A 19,963-nucleotide genomic window follows, 5' to 3' on the forward strand; every position below is an offset into this window, starting at 1 on the left:
CCAGCGCTGTTTGCTGCTCAGGCCTAATGCCTGGCGTAAGACACTCTTGAGAGGAGCATTAAGCTTCACTGACAGCCCCCGACCCCCAGCAGGCCGCACAGGAAAGGCGCCCCTTGCCCCAGAGCTGAGGGACGCAGCCCACCCGAGCCACCGCAGGCTAATGTGCACATGCGCGCACCCACAGTTCCGCCTCGTCCATCGCAGGCAGCAGCGCGCAGGCAGGAGGCGCATGCGCCTTCTGCGCGCGGCGCCGGTGCAGGGTCAGCTTCCGGTGGCGGGCGGGTGCTTCCGGAACGCGGGAAGGCTCAAGTAGTGGCCACGGCCGGGGCTGCCGGCATGGACTGGTGAGTGCCTCTCCTCTCTCTAGCCAGCGCCGGACGGAGGTGGCCAGGGGCTCCCATGCCCGATGCGCTCAGGGCGGAGGGAGGCGCGGGCTGTGCAGTAGCTCCCCCCCTGGCCTGGGCTGCCGCAGGTGGCTGCGCTGGCGCGGTCTCTCCTCAGGGCTCGTGTCGGAGGCTTCCGCTTGGTCTCTTGCGCCGGCTCCAGGAGCTCGTGGAGGGGCTGTGCCGGCCCTCGTATGGTGCCCCCGCCGCAGGGCCGCCCTCCCTCAGCGGACTGACAGCGGGGCCGCGGTGTTGGCAGCTCGTTCCCGGCCTGGGCGAGAGCCGCTGCCACCGCCGGTTTCCCGACCAAACAGCAGGGCGCTCTGCCAGCGCGCGTTGTATCTTCTTGTGCTGGTGGGGAAGCACCCTTCTTGTTCACACACGCACCCTCTTGCTAGTCTGCGTTAGTTGACACCGTGCGTTTCAGTGCCCCTTAGCGCTAGGAGGTACATGTGGGAGGGAAGGAAATGTGTTGAAGGAGGGGTGTACCCTGAAAGCAGCATCTCTGGGAGACTTAGCCTTGAGGCAAGTGCACAGTTGAGGAAAGGGGGAGTGAGAGCTCTGCAGGAGGATGTAAGCAGGCGTAGCAGTGTGGTATTCCTGAATGCAATGGGAGCAGGACTGCGGCGTCCTCTGGGTTAGGTTCAGAAAAAAGCTATGAGAGTGACTATGTTTAAAGGGTTGAAACTGGCTCTGAGGCTAGGTAGTGCACTTGCCAGGCTAGGTGACTGGCTCTGAGTGCAAGATGCATCCAGAGTCTATTAATGGACAGCACTGAGTCAACACAGGGGAAGGTGACCAGTGGCATCCCTCAGGATTCAGTGCTGGGACTAGTGCTTTTCAACACGTTTATCAGTGATTTGGATTTGCATATGAAAAGCAGACTGGCGAAGCTCGTGGATGACACCAGATAATGGGGGAGCACAGTCACACTGGAGGACTGTGCTGGGGCTGGGGATATAGGACAGGCCTGAACAGGCTTGCAAGGTAGGTGGATCAAAACCTGATGATCTTTAACACTGAGAAATGTAAAGTGCTCCATCGTTATTCCATTGAGGAATAATCCACAGCACACTTATAGGCTTGACAGTGCTATACTTGCCAGCACCGCAGCTGAAAGAGATCTGGAGGTTGTAACAGATCACAGAATGAACGTGAGCCACAAATGTGATGCTGTAGCTGACAGAGCAAATCAAACACGAGTATGCATCTACCAATGTATCTCAAGCAGGACTAAGCCTGTTCTCCTCCCACTCTACTAGGCCTTGGTGATACCATAGCTGGAGTACTGTGTTCAGTTCTGGGCGCCACACTTCAAGAAGGATGGGGAGAAGCTCGAGGTTGTCCAAAGGAGGGCTACATGCATGATTAGAGGTCTGGAGAGCAGGTCATACAAGGAAAGGCAAAATGACATAGGACTGTTCAGCCTGGAGAAAAGAAGACTTAGAGGAGCCTTGGTGGCAGCCTCTAAGTATATCAGGGGTGCACAGCAGGGCCTGGGGGAGCATCTGTTCACCAAGGGATCCTCAAGGGGAAGGCAAGAAACGACAGCCACAACAACAGATTGAAGATCGTTTGAGATTGGACATAAGGAGAAACTTCTTCACCATTCAAGTGTTGAGGGTCTGGAACAGACTCCCCCCAGAGGTGGTACAGTCACCTACCCTGGAGAGCTTAAAAAAACGATTTGACATGCACCTTGCTGGGGTCATCTGACCCCGGCAGTATTTCCTGCCCAAGTGCAGGGGAGCTGAACTCAATGATCTTCTAAGGTCTCTTCCAGCCTCTAACATCTATGAAAAACTGCCAGGGGTTTTAACAAGGGTTGAAAAAAAATGTGTTATCAGAGTTCAGTTTATTTGGTTTATATCAGAGAAGGCAATGAGGTTAGGGCTATCTGGGGAAGAGGTTTTGAGTGTACACGTACCTTGTAGAAAAAGCTACAAGGAGGCACGGGGATCAGAAGTTGGGAGCTCACATAGCTTTAACTAGAAATGAGGTGCAATGAGGGTAGAACCGATGGAACAACTTATCTGCAGATATGGGGTAGTCTGTCATGTGATGTCTCTAAATCAAGGTGAGGTATCTTTCTAAAGGAATGTGGTAGTTCAGGGGTGTCATTGTAGGGTGGATCTGGCTTGCAGAGCTGTGTCATCTGGCATATGGGGCTCCTGAAGGGGTTGGGAACTTGGGGGTGAGCAGGGGTGAGGCCTTCCTCTGAGTTTAAGAGTATGAAGTCCCACTGGGAATGTGTTTTGGCAGGGTGAGCAACAGCTGTATTAAGCTTTGATTCCCTGAAATGTCTGAGCCTCTGCATAAACTGCCTGTTTAATGCCACCACTGCTTTGCCCTGCTGCTGGAGATCTGGATCCAGGAGCCCTGCAGTCCAGATCCAGCTCGGGGTGGTGTGGGGGAAATGAGCCAATCAACTTTGACAGCCCTGCTATAGTTCAAACAAGCTGAGCACTCGGATCAGGAATTGCTGTGGGAGTTCCTTAGGTCTGTGCTGTATAGGAGTGTCTCAGTGTGGAGGCTGGTCTCTTCAGGCCTTTGAACTTACTCATCTAAGTGAAGTTCCAGTTTTGTCTGTGCATATAAGTTAACTTCTTGGATTCTGAAGCTTCCCACAGAGTCTAGGAACTTTACAAATATTATGTATTTGGTGGTCTATATGCAGTTTGCATTTCACAAGCATTTTGCTTTATGGGAAAGCTAAATCTTCCCTTCTCCTTAGCACAGGTCAACTTCATGGGCCAAAGATAAATCAAAATATTTGGGGAAAGAATCAAAGGTGTGAGTTCACTTCATTCTTTATTTTAAATATCATGTCTCATAAACCCATTATGTGACTTGTTTAAACTTTTTCAAAAACATTCTGTTCTCATGTAAAATCAGCTAGTATTAGAACTTCAGCATAAATGTTCAAGTTTGTCAAAGATGTTAGTTAAAATTGGACTAGCTGTGGGAGGGACTACTGTGCATCTGTTAGAATATTTCCCATGAGTGTGAAGTTAGTTACTTAATATTTGTAGCGTAATCTTTTCAGCACTGTGGAGAACTTGTTTCTTCTCAAGCATTTCCCTCTTCTTTTAAGTTAAAGGACATTGCTGGATAGAAACAACCACAAGAGTTTGGGGCGGGGGGGGGGGGTGAGGAGAGGGGGTTATTTTGAGAAAGTAGTTTCTTTTTAATTTCATAAAATACTGGCTACACTTATTTACTTTTCTAAAGTATTTGAAAGTAGTTATTGATCGTACAATCTAATTAGCAAAAGAAAATAGAATTCTTCTCCCATAGTTTGTCCTGCTTAAATCTGTTTATTTGTATTTGTTTGTTTACTACATTTCTGTTTTGTAGGACTGATTTTGGAAATGTGGCATCCCCACAAGATGCGGAGATGACTAGGCCTGCTCGAAAACAGAGTTCTCAAAAAAGAGTTTCTAGTATCCTTTCTCTGTCAAGGTTTTTGCGTGTTTGTGAAACCTCTAATATTTTGACTGCACCATGGAATAGTTATTTTTTCTTGGTTTTGGCTTATAGCAATTATGGCTCCCATGAGATCTAGTTAATTTCAACTGCTATAGAGTACTGTATTGTATTCCTTGAAATTATGCACATTTGAAATAACACTAGTATGAAACTTGCATTTTCTTGTCCTGTACGTTCATAATATAAAGGAACATCACTAACTTTGAAATATCACTCACTAACTTTGAAATACCACTTCTAAGACCTTTAAATCTACTGTTCAAAAGTAGTGTGTGTTTACTGGTGAAAGATTACATAGTAAAAACAATCCCTCTGTTGTACTTAGGCTTTCAACAGCATTTGTATTTTGTCAATTTTACTGTATCCAACATATAGCCAGTTATTCCTATTTCATGCATGTTTGTCAAGCTGAAAGAGATAGAAAAAATTGGTAGTGAGAATTCGGAGTAACACCTGGAATGTTTTAATTCTGTCTTTTGTGTTGTTATTTTTAGATTCTAGTTCAGTTTCCCTTCAAAATTTTTCAACATTATTAGAAAACTTGGGGGTTTTGATTTAGCAAATGAATATAATTGACTATGGAAATGGAAATGTTAATATTTCATTTTCACTATAGCTATTTTATTGTTAGAACCATTTTGTATAAATTTAATGAATGCAATAGTAATTATCTGATTTTGATGGTAAAAAATTCTAGTGCATCTGTTCTTTCTATTACTTTCTGGAACTACTGCAAAATTAGCTTAATAAGGTGGTGGCCCTTTTTGTTGTTCCATTTCCAAATCATCAGGCCAGAAGTAAAATTGACAGGATTCATGTCGGTTTCCTGTTGCTGATATTGCTTGGGAAATGTGCAGTATAAGCAGGCAGGGTACTGTGAGCAGTAGATGGCAGCTCTGTTCCAGCTCCAGACCATGCTGTCTCCACCACAAGATCCTGGTCCCAGAGCAGCTCCCTGCCCAGCTGCACACCCTGCCAGTACTGCATGGAAACCTATGGCCCTGCCACTCCTGGAGTCTCCATGGAAATCCAGCTACAGCAACACAGGCAGGGGCTGCTAGGAAATGGGGTCCGTTGCAGACCCAATGCAGCCCGTGGGCTGGAATATGCCCACTCCTGGGTTGGATGTACATACCTGAAGTGCTTTGCAATTTTTTTTTAAATGGTAGTAGAAGAGATAATTTGCTTATCTGATAAAGTATTTCAGTAGTAGTTCTGTTATTAGTAAATATGAAACAAAGTTTAGGAGACTTTTTTTCTTAACTTGTTCAACAGGTCTTGCATCCTTGGATGACAGTCCTGGTAGTGTAACACCAAAGAACCAATTGGTTCCCCAAACTCCGGTATCATTATTTCATCACCCCTGTAAGAATCCTTTTTCTCCTTTGATGTGTAATTCCATCTATGGTTTACTTGCAGTTTGTGATTCTACACGCATTGTTTTACTTCTTTATATATAAAGTTTGCTGGAGCTGATACTCTCTTTCTGTTCAAGCCTGCTCTCAAAATCCAGAAAATTAATAGAGAATAATTTGAGAGAGAAACTGGTTCACCTTTTTCCACAGTTAATTACAGGACTTTATAAACACTTTTAATCTTGGTTACTAATCATAGGAACTCCCTAGCAAAGCACTCTGGCTTTTAACATTTTCTTTACTTTTCAGTTACTTCACAAACTCGAAGTTCCATGAAGCAGCCAGATGCATCTGCCTTCTTGGGAACAGTAGGGAAATCGCCTCAACTTATGCAGACTACTGGATTTTATGGCAATTTGTCTATGGTATGCACGTTATACTTCATGTTCTCCCTTCTTTGTTCCTATGAATCTTAAAAATGGTAGAATTTCCTAGTGTTTTAAACATAGCTTGACATAAGCAGAAGGTGCACTTAATTGCGTATCAGCTGCATAATTATGGTACATGAATTGTCTTAGGAGGTTGATGCTTTGAGAAATAAATAAGGGTTTTAAAGTGGTATTTTTATTTTACTCTGTATGTTAATTTAGTACTCCCAGAACTAAAAGTAAATTGGGGTCATAGATTTGTTGCAAGACACTTGATTTTGCTTGTTATGCTCCCCCAAAATATATGATTTAATAATATTTAGTTAAGTTTTTAACAGAAAAAAAATAGAAAAGTGTTGAACCTTTAAAAATGTTACACTTAACCTTCCTTACCATCCCTTTCTGCTAGTATTCATCTTTTCAAAGGAGGATCGTCTTGTTTGACAGCCTTTCAGATGGTGTTAACAATGTCCTTATTTTACCCTGATGGTTACAGAAATTGTTAATGACTAGAAAAATGGCCATGCAGCATGTCTTAATACTCTTGTTTCCTTACATTTACTTTTTAATTTGACTGTAAGTAATCCATCTATACATAGCTTTGTCATTCATAAATAAATTCTTTTGTTTCTAACATCTTTCCTCCCCATTACTTCCACTTGTTTACTACAAGACACTTATGTTGTTAGATTAAAAGTTTTCTGTGGCAAAGACTGCACAAACACATTTTCTAACACAGGACTGTCTACTTGATTGCCCTGTGGCCCACAGACAGTTAATGTGCAATCTGTGGACCCTGCTGGCTGCCTCTCCTGCTGCTGCACAATGGGGAAGGACCTAGGGCCAGTTCAGCGTGTGTGGCAGGGAGTAGGGGGCAGTGTGCTATCAGTGCAGCCCTCATGGCCAGCAGCCTTTTTAGCAGGGCTGGGGCTGTGTGTTGCCAGTGAAACAGTGAGTAGGGTCTTGGAGGATGAGAGGAATACCCCGCCTCCACCCAAGCACAGAGAAAAGCCAGAGCTGCCGTGGCACGGAGGTGAGCTGGGAGCATAGCTGCAGCGAAATTTGGGGTGGCTGCAGCCTCCTCCCAGTACTGCCAGAGCCCACTCTGAGCCCAGCCACCAGCAAGAAACACCCCGTGCAGTGCTGGCTCTGGCTCCAGCCCACAGCTGCAGCCTGCCCCATGCCATGCAGATCTGGGGTACCATGCTCCCCCACCCTCCCGGGCCTGGTGCAAGCAGTGGCAGGAGCTGCCCGCACCCCGTGACCTGTGCCTCAGTCCTGCGTGCACCACAATATCGATCCGATATTGGACTGATGTATCGGTACACTTCTATTGTTAAGGAACTAAGTCTGGGAGGTGATGTCTTTGCTACTTTTGGTCAACTTGCTGCTATGTCATCTGGGCGAATTAACAGGTGTCCCTTTAGGTTTTTTTTTTTTGTTTGTTTTTTTAATATTTCTATTGTAGCTACAGATTTAAACCCAAATAATTTGCATAATCCATTTCTGCATGCTCCCTTTTATTTTAAAGATATTGTAATCTGACAATAATATAATCTTTTATAATCATTCTGGGAGACTTGAAAACCCCTAATGAAAATTTCCGGCTTGGATAAATTCTGCTTATATAATTTTTTTATCTTTGTTCTTTGGGGTCTTTCTCCCAACATTTGGTTTGCAAACAACTTATAAAAGTTGAAATGATTCTGCCTCCTACCTGCCTTGGACACCATAGGACTTTGAACCAGGTTAAGGATGAAAGCACAAAAGGCTTGGGGGGGAATGTGTTTTAAGCTCAGGAGTCAAATACTGCACACTTCATACGAGACACAAAGATCTTGCTGATTTAACCTGAATAAATGAAGCTGAATCTTCTGTCACATCTGCTTGTACACTTTAAGAGGCATGTGTGTCATGTCTAAAAGGTGATCAATTCATTCTGCATTTCAAGTGCTACTCTGCTTATGGCTACAAGACCTAATAATAGCCTGGAGTTAGGCTTATGACAGTCTGAGATTTTTTTTGTTGTTTATTTTCCTTTTGCTGTTCTGTGTTGTTTTTTAGATGGATGAGAGTAATTGGACAGTTGCACTCACGCCTCACCGTACAGGAATATTTGCAAACTTGGACTTGTCCAATATGACTGAAGATATCACAATGAGTGCTGTGCTGTTGCGTGAAGATGATCCTGGAGAAGCTGGTGAGATGACTTGAAGTTTTTATTAAAAAGCTAAGCTCAGCATTTTTGACTGTGGCATGCTGACCTGTGCGCTCTCTTTACTTTATTTTCCTCATTCTTATGCTAGTTGATGAGAGAGCTCCTAACGTCTCTTTCCCACTTAATAGAACTTTGTGAGACTTTAGTGTGAGCAGATAACATTCCATACAACATTGGTCACAGACAGTCGATGACAATTCATATTGGCATTGTTTGCTTTTTACTTTTTCTTGTTATGTTGGATAACATCTGCAAGTGATATGTCATTGTAAAATAGACTTTTGAACTCTCATGGGAAGTCAAGACTTTAAATTTCTCTGTTTGTGAAAAATACTTTTCCTATGGCATTCTGATGTGCCTCTCATTCTTTTTTTTTTAATGTGTTGTAGCTACGATGAGCATGTACTCGGATTTTCTGCATTCCTTTTTGAAGCACACTTCAACTACGGTCTTTGAACTTGTAGAAGAATATGAGAATATTTGTAACAGTCAGGTAATTTGTTTGAAATGTTTCTGGAAAGGAGTGTGGTGAAAACTGGTTGCTGAAACTAGGAATTTGTTTTCTTTCAGTTAAGAGGTCACTATACTTAGGACTGATCCCCATAATCTGACAGCTGAATATACCACATTTGCATGGATATAAGATGACCCTGATTATAAGACAGCCCTCTAATATATAGATTCCATATAGGGAACATTTTATAGATTTGTTATAATTTTCCAAGTATAATATCTAATTATTGGAGGTTAGCCCTGATTGTGTTTCTCTTCCCACTGCTACAGCCCGGAAAAATAAATATGGAAGGTCAGGTAGCCCCTTGCCTTCTGCCACTCCCCAAGCTGCTTTGCCCTGCAGCCCTTTCCCCTTCCTTATGTCACAACCCAAGGGTGTGATTTTTGTTTGTGTGTGCTTCGGCACTGCTGAATTATTTCCCGCCACTTGTAGCTTTCTTTGCAGGGTGCATTTCTTCATTGCAACACAGAAATGCACGTTGCAAGGAGTTCCCGCCATTTGTATTCAGATTTGTGCCCCACTATTTGTCAGTTCTAAATTATTCCTACGTGGCGGCTAGCGATTGGCTTGCTAGCCGTATAAGAGGCTTGAGTGGTTTCCGCCCAAGTTGGAGGACTCCATGACTATCAGGAGGAAGAGAACTTCACATCTTGTGAAGATCTATAAGCGCTGCGGAGCCTATCGGACCCAGCGTGTATCTCAAGAAGGCTATAGGGGTCTGATCAGCTTCTTGCCTCTCCCCGTCGCTGCCTGATCCCTCGACGTGCCCTTCCCTGCGCGCAAAGTTCCATGGAGCCTAGCAAACTTCGTGTGAGTGAATCCAGAGCTTTACCCGGGGTTCGAGTCCTGCAGTTTTTTTTTTTCTTCCTGTCGCTGAAACCCCGTTGCGATGTACTTCTGAGGTTTTTGTTCATCTCCCATCGCCGAAACCCCATTGCAGCGTACCCTTACGTTCTGCAGGTTTGAGTTTTTTGTTTTGTTTTGTAACCGCAACTCAAGCAAGTTTTCCTGCCTGCACCGCGACCATCTTCGGTGTAAGTAAAATAATCTTAACCACTAAGCGTCTGTGCCTAATTCTAGCATGCCGCCTGTCTTCCCTGACCTGGCGTGTCCGGGCTGCTGGCCACAGCCCGCCGTGCGAAAAAAGGGCCTCGGACCACTCCCAGCCCGCACACCTTACTGTCAGACCCTGCTCTCTCTGAGCACATGGAAGTGAAATTTGAATTTGAAAACACTGACCCTGAAGTAAATATACCTGTAGTAATTTGCACATAGGCAAATTGTTACAGGTACCCATAGACTTAGTTCATCCAGAATTGATGCGGTTTACCCTTTTTGAAACTGCTGCAACTTTTAGCACAAGTACTTCATAAATATAGTTTTAAGCAGCATTCTTGTACCTACTTATATGTAGTACAAACCATGCATGATATTAGTCCAAACCTAAAAGGGTAATGGTTTACTATGTCGATCATTGGGCTGTGCCTTGGCAGTCACCAGTATTTCATGCCATGATGGCTTCACAGCTCGGCACCATTCAGTGTGTGTGTGTGTGTGTGTACTCCACCCACCCACCCAAAGGCTCTATGTGCTAACTAGCCCTCCACTCATGACTGGGAAGGGTGGGGGGGAAGTAATTCATTTATAGTCCTGCTTAGTGTTGGCTGCATTTAATCGACTTACTTGGTTTCCATTGTTAAGTATATGCTGCTTTTGGCATCAGTTTAATGATACAGTGTACTTAATAAGGTTTTCTTGTATGCTGCTGTAAGACGAGGAGCTTTTTTTCCCCCTATACTGATTAGGGAATAAAACTTCATCTTGTCTTCAAGTAAATAGAGTAACTTTATTAGTTGTACTAGATACTAGTTTATTAGAAAGGGGTGTTCTTTTAGCTCAGGATTGCCCACAGTACATCCTGCAGACTTTGAAAATGTGGAATATTTATTTGCATTTGTGGGGGGAGATGTTTTGGTTTTTTTGGCGGTGGGGTAAGGTAATTCAAATGTTTCCTGTTTAGCTCCTGGCAAGCTGCCATTACAAGTCTAGGTATCAAACTGTAACCTCCTCTGATTTAGCCTCCTGGTGTTATTAATTTGATGGGCTGTCAGGAATTAATTGCAGCTAAGTGACACTAAGTTTAAAAGGGGGAGGATTTGAGCTACTATGTTTGTAAAACTACTGGTCAGAAAAGAGAAGTAATGCTTTGAACAGAATTTCAGTGTTGATCAAGGGACTTTGCCCCTTGGTGCCTGTTAGACAAAGGAATTAAGGGTAGGAGGTGGGGCGGGGGTGTGTGTGTGTGTGTGTGTGTGTGTAAAATTGTCTGTAGGTTGAGGAGCCAGTGTAAAATCCCAGGTTCTTCATGAAAATGCATAATTCAGTCTAAGATATCTGTGTCTGGCCTTTGCAGTCCTTGTTTCCTTGTGGATGGGAGAAAAAAGAGAAATAATAAATGGAAACTGACCTTTATGTGAGATTATGGAGTTTGGGATTGAATTTAAAAGGTGGTGATTTTCCTTTCTGTGCCTGAAAAAGTAACAAATGGATGTGTTTTACTTCTCTTAATATGTAAAAAAATCCAAGGCCAAGCACCTATTAGGTATTTTATTTCTGTTTGAAGTTGGATTGTGCTCCAGGAGAAACAGCTTTCATTTACAGCTATAGATAGGAGGATCCTGGGGGTCTAAAAAAAGCCAAATAGCTGTTTTTCTATCAGCTTGGGTCTCAGTTTCCAATCAACCCCTGGATAGTTGATACTTGGCCAACTTGAATATCACCCTCTCAGAAATGTGACTGGTAGGCCAAATTTTAAGTATTTAGTTACAGTTCTTTGAACGCAAGAAAACAGCATTGCTTAACTTATATTCCATTCACTTTTGTCTTCATAATTATTAGAAACTCTTTTAAATAAGTCTAAATTCTACAGAAAGTAGCATCTTGGGTCCCCAAAATTTACCTGGTGTAAGTTGGCAAGTACACTTTTTCAAGAGCCACATATAGTCTCGCAGATAAAATAGGATTTTTCAGTGTTCAGGATTAATGTTTATTACTACTTTTTTTGTTCTGTTTTCTGTGCTTGATTGGCAGGGCCTTGATCTCATTTGAGATCTTTAAACTCTGTCATAACGATAATAGTTGTTCACACAGTCTGTATAGGCTTAGTATGTCTGCTCCCAACTGAGATGAAAGATGCTTACCTTAAAAGCTGTCTTAGGCATCAAGTGAGAGCACTCAGGGCAATGAAAAAATTGATTTAACAGGCATGCAACAAAATAGAAAATGGGTAACCTGCTGTGTGCAATATGTATTTTTGTCAGGTGAACATACTGGGGAAAATAGTTTACCGAGCAACTCCTGGACAGCAGAAGTTTTCAAAAACTGCCAGTGTGCTGTGGCTTCTCAAGCAAGAAATGGTAACATGGAGACTGCTCTCCTCACTCTATAGGTAATTCTTTTTTAAAAGCAGTTCAGTTATACTTCTGCAGTGACTTGCTGTATTTTTTCTAAGTTGACCATTTCCACCCTCCCTTCAAGAAAACATAAATATTACACTTGACTTCAACACTGGATCAACCAATAAATGGACTTTTTGTACTTCTATTTGTTTTTGTTCACACAATAAAAATACCAGATCAGATTTATTCAGTACATTTTTTAAAATTATTATTAATTTTAATATTTTCAGTGCATTTAAACTTTTGGGTCCTTTTCTTAGATATCTGATTCTCCTGTGTGACTTTGTAGAGATAGTAGAAGTACGTCTGTGGTTTTTGACTTGTATACAGGGAAAGTTGCTCATCCTTAAATTCAATCTGAAAAGAATGGGTTTGATTTGTATGCAGAGCCAAGTTTATAATTAGAAGAATATGGTTGTCATTTGGTTGTAGGGCCTATCAGATTACAAATTTGGAGGCTGGAAGAAGGATAATTAAGCCATGTTTCTTAGTGGGAAATGCATAATAGCCATATAAACCAGTTTTCCCAAACACAATGAATGTATTTGGTGTCTTCTAGCAATTATTATTTTTCAGTAAGTTTGATAGTATTCCAGGTGTAGTTTGGGTCCAGATAAACTGGCTGAGGCACAGTAATCTATCTTGGAAATTCGTAGTTGTTCACGTGTGGCTTGTCCTTGAGCATTATCAAACGCTTCCCTTCTCCCAATATATTCTTGCTCTGACACACCATAAATGAGTCACTGACCCAACATACGAAAACTAGTTGGTACCAAATGTAAGGAGTCCATTCTTTCTTCTTCTTCAACCTGGCTTTGTGAGTCACTTGCTTCACATTTTTTTCTTGGAGAGCAAAATGAAGTCATTCCTGACAGGAGTGCTGTAGAATTGCTTTTCAAGAAGAAAGAAGTTGATGCTTCTGTAGCAGAATCTTCTGTTCAAAACTGGCTTAATAAGAATGGTTGATGTTCTCCATAATTGTTGTCTCTAGCTTTACTCTTCTCTGTCAGTTATTTCCTAGGCTCTTCACTCAAGTATTTTTAAATAAAATAAGAGAGATGGAGCACTTGCTTAAATTCTTCTCTTCAGCTTTAAATCTGACATTAACAATTACATTATTTTTTTTACCAATCATACAGTCTATGTTAAATTCATCTTCTTTATTAAGAACTGTCGTGCATTTATGCTAAGCAGTGCAGTTTAAGTCTTTTAATTTAATAACCATTTATTGATGGAAATAATGTGTATGTTCAAACTGGTAAGTAGCCACCCAGTTGTATTACTGTTTTACTTCCTAGCATGTAAATTAAGTGTAGGAATATTTCTAAAGTTGTTTTTACAATAAGTTAGTACTTCTGGTTGAAATAACATCTTGTTATATTCTGGATGAATTAACAATCTTAGTATTAACTTTGATAATATTTGTGCTTCACTTTTTAGAGATAGAATACAGTCTGCCCTAGAAGATGAAACTGCATTTGATATTGCAGTAAGTTTTGTGCTATAGCAAGCCTTTTCAAGCTTTAAAATTTAAAACCACTTGTCTACATTGTTTGCTATCTAAGTGTTCTACTTGAAGGTTGAAAGTAAAAGTGAATATAAACAAATTGAAACTGATTCCATTATCCAAATGGAGATGAAGATTTAAAAACTGCATATTTATAACATGGAATCCTCATGTGTACAATTGGAAGTGAGTGGTTCTGATCCTTTTTAGATTCACAGCACCTCTCATCAGACTTGAGGCACTCCTGTGAACTTTTGTGAACTCAGTGGCACCCTATTTCAAAAACAAATGTATTTATACTTCCTTGCAGAGGGAGCAGGTAGTGGGGGTGGAAGAGCAGCTAGGCAGGGAGAGCCTGATCCTGCCCCAGCACCTGGTTGAAAATCACTGTTATGAGTAGATGTTTGTCCATTCTGACACGTTCCATCAACCTAGACTATGATATTCCTCTGGGGATAGGCAAGAGTTCAGACACTTCCTTGAAGTACTGTTTCATCGCGGAGTCTCAGGATTTCTAATATTTCACAATCTTTATTCCTTTAGAGAAGCTGGAGTTTTGAAACCCCTTTCTAGGCTGCATGTCTCCTTGCTCTTTGTATAACAAAGTACTGTTGTAATCTGTGCTGATAGAATAAATTTAGAAAGATAAAATAATTTTGTGAAATGTGAACTGCAGATACTCTTTTTTGTCTTGCAACATCAGTAGAAGCTATTTTAATTCAGGAGGGAAGTGCCTATCAGCATATCTAAATTAAATTTATCTCTGCCAAAAATCAACCCCCTTCCTGCAGTTTGTCCTCCCACCCTTTCTCTGCAAAAATGAATAAATAAAAAAACCCAAAAAAACCTTTACGTCTTTTTGATAATAGAGATAAATTTATATGGAAGGAGAATCTTAGAATCTTATGTATGCTTAATTCCATTTTTGTTTTATACTGTTATGTGGGGTGCTAAGGGTCTTGGATAAATACCCCTTTTTATTTTTATTCAAATCTGAAAAGGATACTTGAACAACCTAACCAGACTCATGAAGAACCATTATTTGGTGTCATCATCTAATTTGTAACAAATTGATTCTTCAGTCATACTTCTCCATGACTTTATTTCTTAATATAAAGCTTCCTCTCAAGTGAGAGAGGCAATACAAACAATATTAAGTCTTTCCTAAATATCACATTTACCAGTTTCCTACAAGTATTTTCCCCTCTAGTTTTGTCTATTCAGAAAACAATATGGTATATTGCATGTATTCTAGTGACACACATCCTCTTATATACTCCAAAATAATCAGGATTTTTTTTCTTAAATAGGTTCTAAATGCTAGTGAAAAGATGGCCGTGAGCATCTTATTTCAGAAGGATTCATTGGTTCGACAGAGCCAGGTAGGACAGAACAATTTTAAGAGAGAGATAGGAATGGATAAATTTTGGACATTTGGTACACTTTTTGAGTCATGCAAGTTCTCTGAGGTATTTTAACTCCTAATGTAATAGATTTCTTGATAACTAACTGAATTTTTTTCTATAATCTCAATAGGACCTTACACATACTATGTGTGAATGGCCTGCTGTAGCTCAGATGTGCTCTTGAGATGTATATATTAGAAGGGAAGAGGTTTAGCAGTCCTGGGTGCTATGCTTCTCATTCTTTACATATTGAGCTTCTTTAACTGTTAAGCCGTATTGCTCTAACTGCAGCCACTAACAGATGTGAGCGCAGGCAGTTCTGCTGGATATTTTGGAAATGAGAGTGGAGTGATATGCAGATAAATGCATTTCAAATTCATTAGTATACATGAACAGACCAGAATACTGTAAGGGGTTGGGGGGGGTATTGTAACATTTGCAGCAGTGTTGTTTGTTAAAAAATAACCACCCTTCATTTTTTTTCCAGCTGGTGGTAGATTGGTTAGAGAGCATTGCCAAAGATGAAATTGGAGATTTTTCTGACAACATTGAGTTTTATGCAAAATCTGTGTATTGGTGAGTCATAGAACCCTTGTGGCTTTTCTTTTCTTGTATTATTCTTCATTAAGTCTTAGCAATTTGAGAAGGTAAGGTTTAGGTTTTGATTCTAATAGTTGATGCAGGGATTTTCAAGAAAAGAATTGGTGTGTTTCTCTGGGGTTAAGTGAGTGTTAAAGTGAATGGTTTAAGATTAACCTGGGAGTAAATTAATAGTGTGTGTGTGTGTGTGTGTGTGTGTGTGTGTGTGTGTGTGTGTGTGTGTGTGTGTGTGTGTGTGTGTGTGTGTGTGTGTGTGTGTGTGTGTGTGTGTTACAGTGTCCATGAAGGAAAAGAATTCATTTGCCCATAGTTGTTAGGCTGCTGACATCACTGTGGCTATCCTTTATAGATGTTTCTTCACTGTTGCCATATTCCTCATTTGCTTATTTATAGGATTTTGAAAATACAAACTAGAATATTATTTCTCTCCAGCAAAGTGATATCTGTGTTGTTTGCACAGTGCCCAGTACAATGGAACCTTAATCTCTGTTTTGAGCTTTTTGGGTATATTGCAATGGAAGTAAAAAGTGATATTAGATGGCCACCTGTTAGCCAGGTTGTAGTATTATTTAAGCTGGATAAAGTGGATCATACTATTATGTATTTTTTTTTTTTTACAGTGATCACTTCTTTTACCTTAGTTAATAAACTTTTCACAACAGTAGTTACTGTTTTACACACCATTAGCAATGGGTTTCAAGATAGAAAATATCAAATACCACATGTCTCTCTCATCTCTATAATTAATCATATTTTAAAAGCTAATGATGATAAATTCTGAAATATTGAGTTGGTCCTGATCTTAATGTACTGTCCTAGATTTATCTTAGGGTGGAATGATTCCATAATTTGGACAAGTGAATGATTGGCTTATGAGTTAGGCTTTTGAAAGAGAACTGATCTAGATTAATTGGATCACATACCTTGTGATGTTACACTTTCATGTTTTCAGATTAATTCAGGTTTACATCTGAATGATTCTCAGTGTATACAGTTTCCAAACTGTGTCCATTTTGGCTTATGTACTTTTGGTGTCCTTAATCAAAATATGCATTACTTCTTTTTTGATGGTAGCTTAAATGTGTTTCTAAAAATAACTTATTTTGCTGTCTTCAGGGAGAACACTCTACATATCTTGAAGCAGAGACGCCTAAACACACATGTTGGAAGCAGTCGGCCCCTGGTAACTGAATTAGTAAGTATTATTTTAAATGAAGTTTGATTTCAGAGTAGCAATAAATTGTATATGTGATTAATAGGGTTTTGTTTTTTTTAAATGACACAACTTCCACAAAAATAGATGGGTGGGCTGGGGAAAGGCAATGCTGACCTGGTGAAAGAATACAGCTAGTAAACTGTAGAGAAGTTACCTGGAGTTCTCAGATAGGCAGGTTATAATGTGTCATAAATCCCGGTGTCTATATTTAGTCCATGACTTTTTGTATCCAGTAGATCTATGAAGTGAAGTTCACAGTAGAGATAAAGAAATATTAATGCCAAGGCACTGGGAAGATTGCATCTGTAATATTGTGTATAATTCTGCTTGCTCATGTTGAATAGGTGAATTCAAACTGGAACAAGCTTTTAAAAAGTTTAAAATTCACATTTTTTATTTAAATCAGTTTTTTTATTTAATTGTATTTTGGTGTTTTTTTGTTAAGATACTTAAAAAAAAACAAACAACCTATATAAAGATGATTTTAATTTAAAATATGTTAAAGCTCAAAGATATCATTGTGGAATAGGGATTATAGCTGCTAATCATGTACTATTTGAAATGATATATTCATGTAACCACTCTATCCAGTGGGACTCAGTGCTCAGTCTAGAAGAGCTCATTAAATATCTCTGTGATGCTTTGTTTCAGTTCTCAGACTGGACTTGTCTCCAGAGATAACATCCCTGTTAACAAAAGTATATGGAGATGAGAGATAACACCTGATTACCAGGGATCCTTGTTTTCTCCTTTTTTTTTAAATTGCAAATTCTCTGATTTAATAATCACAGATCTGTGATTAAAATTAAATCCCCCAACACAAACCACCCCCCACCCCACTGGTGCTGCTGGTGCCCCTTACTCCCTTCTCCTCCCCCCCCCCCAACAGCCCCCCAGACCCACACACAGAGCCACAAACACACACGCACAGATACTGACACCCACCCCAGTAGGTAAGTGTGTGTGGAGGGCAGGGCAGAGGAAAGGGAAGGTGTTGGGGGAGCCAAATCAGGAAGTAGGGGTTTGCACATGACAGCCACCACCCCAATTCTGCTGCTACACCCCATGCCACATGGCCACATGGCTTTATGGGCAAGCAGCGTGGGGTGTGGCAGTGGCAGCAACAGCATGCAGGCAGCGCACATGTTGCTTGGCTAGCAGGCTGGTGGGGGGAGGCTCAGGCTCACATGTGGCAGCCACCACTGCTTCTGTGCCACAACTGGCTGCACAGCTCCACAGGGTGGTGGTTGCGTGCTGGCTGGGGGGGCTCTCACACAGGGCTGCCACCACTTCTGCTTGCCTATGAAGCCACGCCTGTGCAGATGCATCCGCTGGGCGCAAGATGTGTCGTCGTCGTCGTCTCATCCATCCGTCTCCCCCCCAGGTCCGCGGACGCGAGGGGCAGCAGCAGTGGTACGGTGGCAGTCGCCACGTGCAAGCCACCCCCTCTCTCCCTGTCGGCCAGCTGGCCGGGTGACGTGTGTGGCCCAAATGTGGCAGCCACCACTGCCACGCCCCATGCTGCCTGCCTGCAAAGCCACAGTGTGCGAATCCCCCTGGCCAGCCAGTGTGTGTGCCGCCCACAGAGGGGCACCCCTGCCTCACCCCCTGGCCCTGCTCCTGGGAACAGGCTGAGATGGGAGGGGCGGGGGTAAGGAAGCACTGTTGTGTGCTGCCTGGGGCCAGCGGCGCCCAGCATGCCGTCTCAGCCCCTAGCTACTTTCCCCCAGCCCTGCCCCACTTACCTCCAGGCTCCAGGGGTGAAGAGTGAGCCTGAGCCCAGCCTTGGATGACTTAGAGGCTCAGGCTGTGCCCTTCCCCCTCTCCTCCCCCTCCAGGCGAGGTTGGAGGTTTCCCACCCTTTCTGCAGTCAGCTCTAGCAAGCTGGAACTGTGCCAGTCTGCAAGAGCTCTTTGCAAAAGCGGAGAATCTGCAGATTTCTCTGCTAAAAGGGAAAATCCACATTTTCTCCACGGTAAAAAGGAAGGAATCCATGGTTTTCTCTGTTTTTCCATGGGAAACGGAAAACCCAGATCCCTGCTGATTACCCACCAATCAGCCCTCTTGTCTCTGAAAGTTTGTGTACACAGAGTCAAGCCCTTGCCTCTCTCTAAAAGTGCAAGGTTTTGAGAAGTTAAACAAATAAAGGACATCAAACAGCAAGAATGCACTTTTTGTAGAAACCAATGATTAAATCTAGGCTTCCCGACCAGTGATGTTAATCATGATTTGAATCTATTTGATTTAAATCAAATCCACCCTGATGTGGCATTGTTCAGTCCTTGGTTCTTAGTGTCTGGAGCAGCTTATGCATGTCTGTCCCCAAGTTTGCCTTATAAAGGTGTTAATTAGATTTCTCTTGAACATGAGGATAGTGAGATCAGAGTGGGAGTGTTTGTTCTGTGAGAATTGTACTCCTAATGGGGTGGAGGCAGGGTGGGTCTCTGTCCTTCATGTTTTTTCTATGAGAGTTCGTAGAACGCGTTCTACTGTGTAGTTGCTTTGTTTTACCCACCTAGTTGTTCATAGATTCATAGATGTTAGGGTCGGAAGAGACCTCAATAGATCATCGAGTCCGACCCCCTGCATAGGCAGGAAAGAGTGCTGGGTCTAGATGACCCCAGCTAGATGCATATCCAATCTCCTCTTGAAGACCCCCAGGGTAGGGGAGAGCACCACCTCCCTTGGGAGCCCGTTCCAGACCTTGGCCACTCTAACTGTGAAGAAGTTCTTCCTAATGTCCAATCTAAATCTGCTCTCTGCTAGCTTGTGGCCATTATTTCTTGTAACCCCCGGGGGCGCCTTGGTGAATAAAACCTCACCAATTCCTTTCTGTTCCCCCGTGATGAACTTATAGGCAGCCACAAGGTCGCCTTGCAACCTTCTCTTGCGGAGGCTGAAAAGGTCCAGGTTCTCTAGTCTCTCCTCGTAGGGCTTGGTCTGCAAGCCCTTAACCATATGAGTGGCCCTTCTCTGGACCCTCTCCAGGTTATCTGCATCTCTCTTGAAGTGCGGTGCCCAGAATTGCATGCAGTACTCCAACTGCGGTCTGACCAGCGCCCGATAGAGGGGAAGTATCACCTCTTCGGATCTATTCGTCATGCATCTGCTGATGCATGATAAAGTGCCATTGGCTTTTCTGATGGCTTCGTCACACTGCTGACTCATGTTCATCTTGGAGTCCACTAGGACTCCAAGATCCCTTTCCGCTTCCATTCCACCAAGCAGGTCATTTCCTAGGCAGTAGGTGTGCCGGACATTTTTCCTCCCTAGGTGCAGCACTTTGCATTTCTCCTTGTTGAACTGCATTCTGTTGTTTTCTGCCTGCTTGTCCAACCTGTCCAGTTCTGCTTGCAGGTCTGCTTGTTGCGAGGACACTTGGTACATTG

General features: G+C 42.3%; 1 protein-coding gene across 5 annotated transcripts in view; it reads left to right on the forward strand.

Annotated features, from left to right (window-relative positions):
* Positions 1-264: 264 nt before the first annotated feature.
* NUP107 (nucleoporin 107) overlaps positions 265-19,963 on the forward strand; it is a 44,162-nt gene continuing 24,463 nt past the window's right edge. The window contains exons 1-12 of one of the 5 annotated variants that reach the window (XM_059726076.1): positions 322-344; positions 3,123-3,176; positions 3,741-3,826; positions 5,148-5,237; positions 5,537-5,652; positions 7,720-7,855; positions 8,263-8,366; positions 11,708-11,835; positions 13,286-13,334; positions 14,663-14,734; positions 15,246-15,334; positions 16,475-16,553. In XM_059726076.1, coding sequence (XP_059582059.1) covers positions 337-344; positions 3,123-3,176; positions 3,741-3,826; positions 5,148-5,237; positions 5,537-5,652; positions 7,720-7,855; positions 8,263-8,366; positions 11,708-11,835; positions 13,286-13,334; positions 14,663-14,734; positions 15,246-15,334; positions 16,475-16,553 — 1,011 coding nt within the window. In that variant the 5' untranslated portion in view covers positions 322-336. Of the gene's footprint in view, positions 345-3,117; positions 3,177-3,740; positions 3,846-5,147; positions 5,238-5,536; positions 5,653-7,471; positions 7,581-7,719; positions 7,856-8,262; positions 8,367-11,707; positions 11,836-13,285; positions 13,335-14,662; positions 14,735-15,245; positions 15,335-16,474; positions 16,554-19,963 lie in introns of those variants that run through there. The other 4 variants (XM_059726075.1, XM_059726077.1, XM_014595894.3 and 1 more) reach the window with 4 other exon arrangements.

The sequence above is a fragment of the Alligator mississippiensis genome, chromosome 4 (genome assembly GCF_030867095.1).
Source record: "Alligator mississippiensis isolate rAllMis1 chromosome 4, rAllMis1, whole genome shotgun sequence".
In the NCBI taxonomy this organism is placed as follows: Eukaryota; Metazoa; Chordata; order Crocodylia; family Alligatoridae; genus Alligator; species Alligator mississippiensis.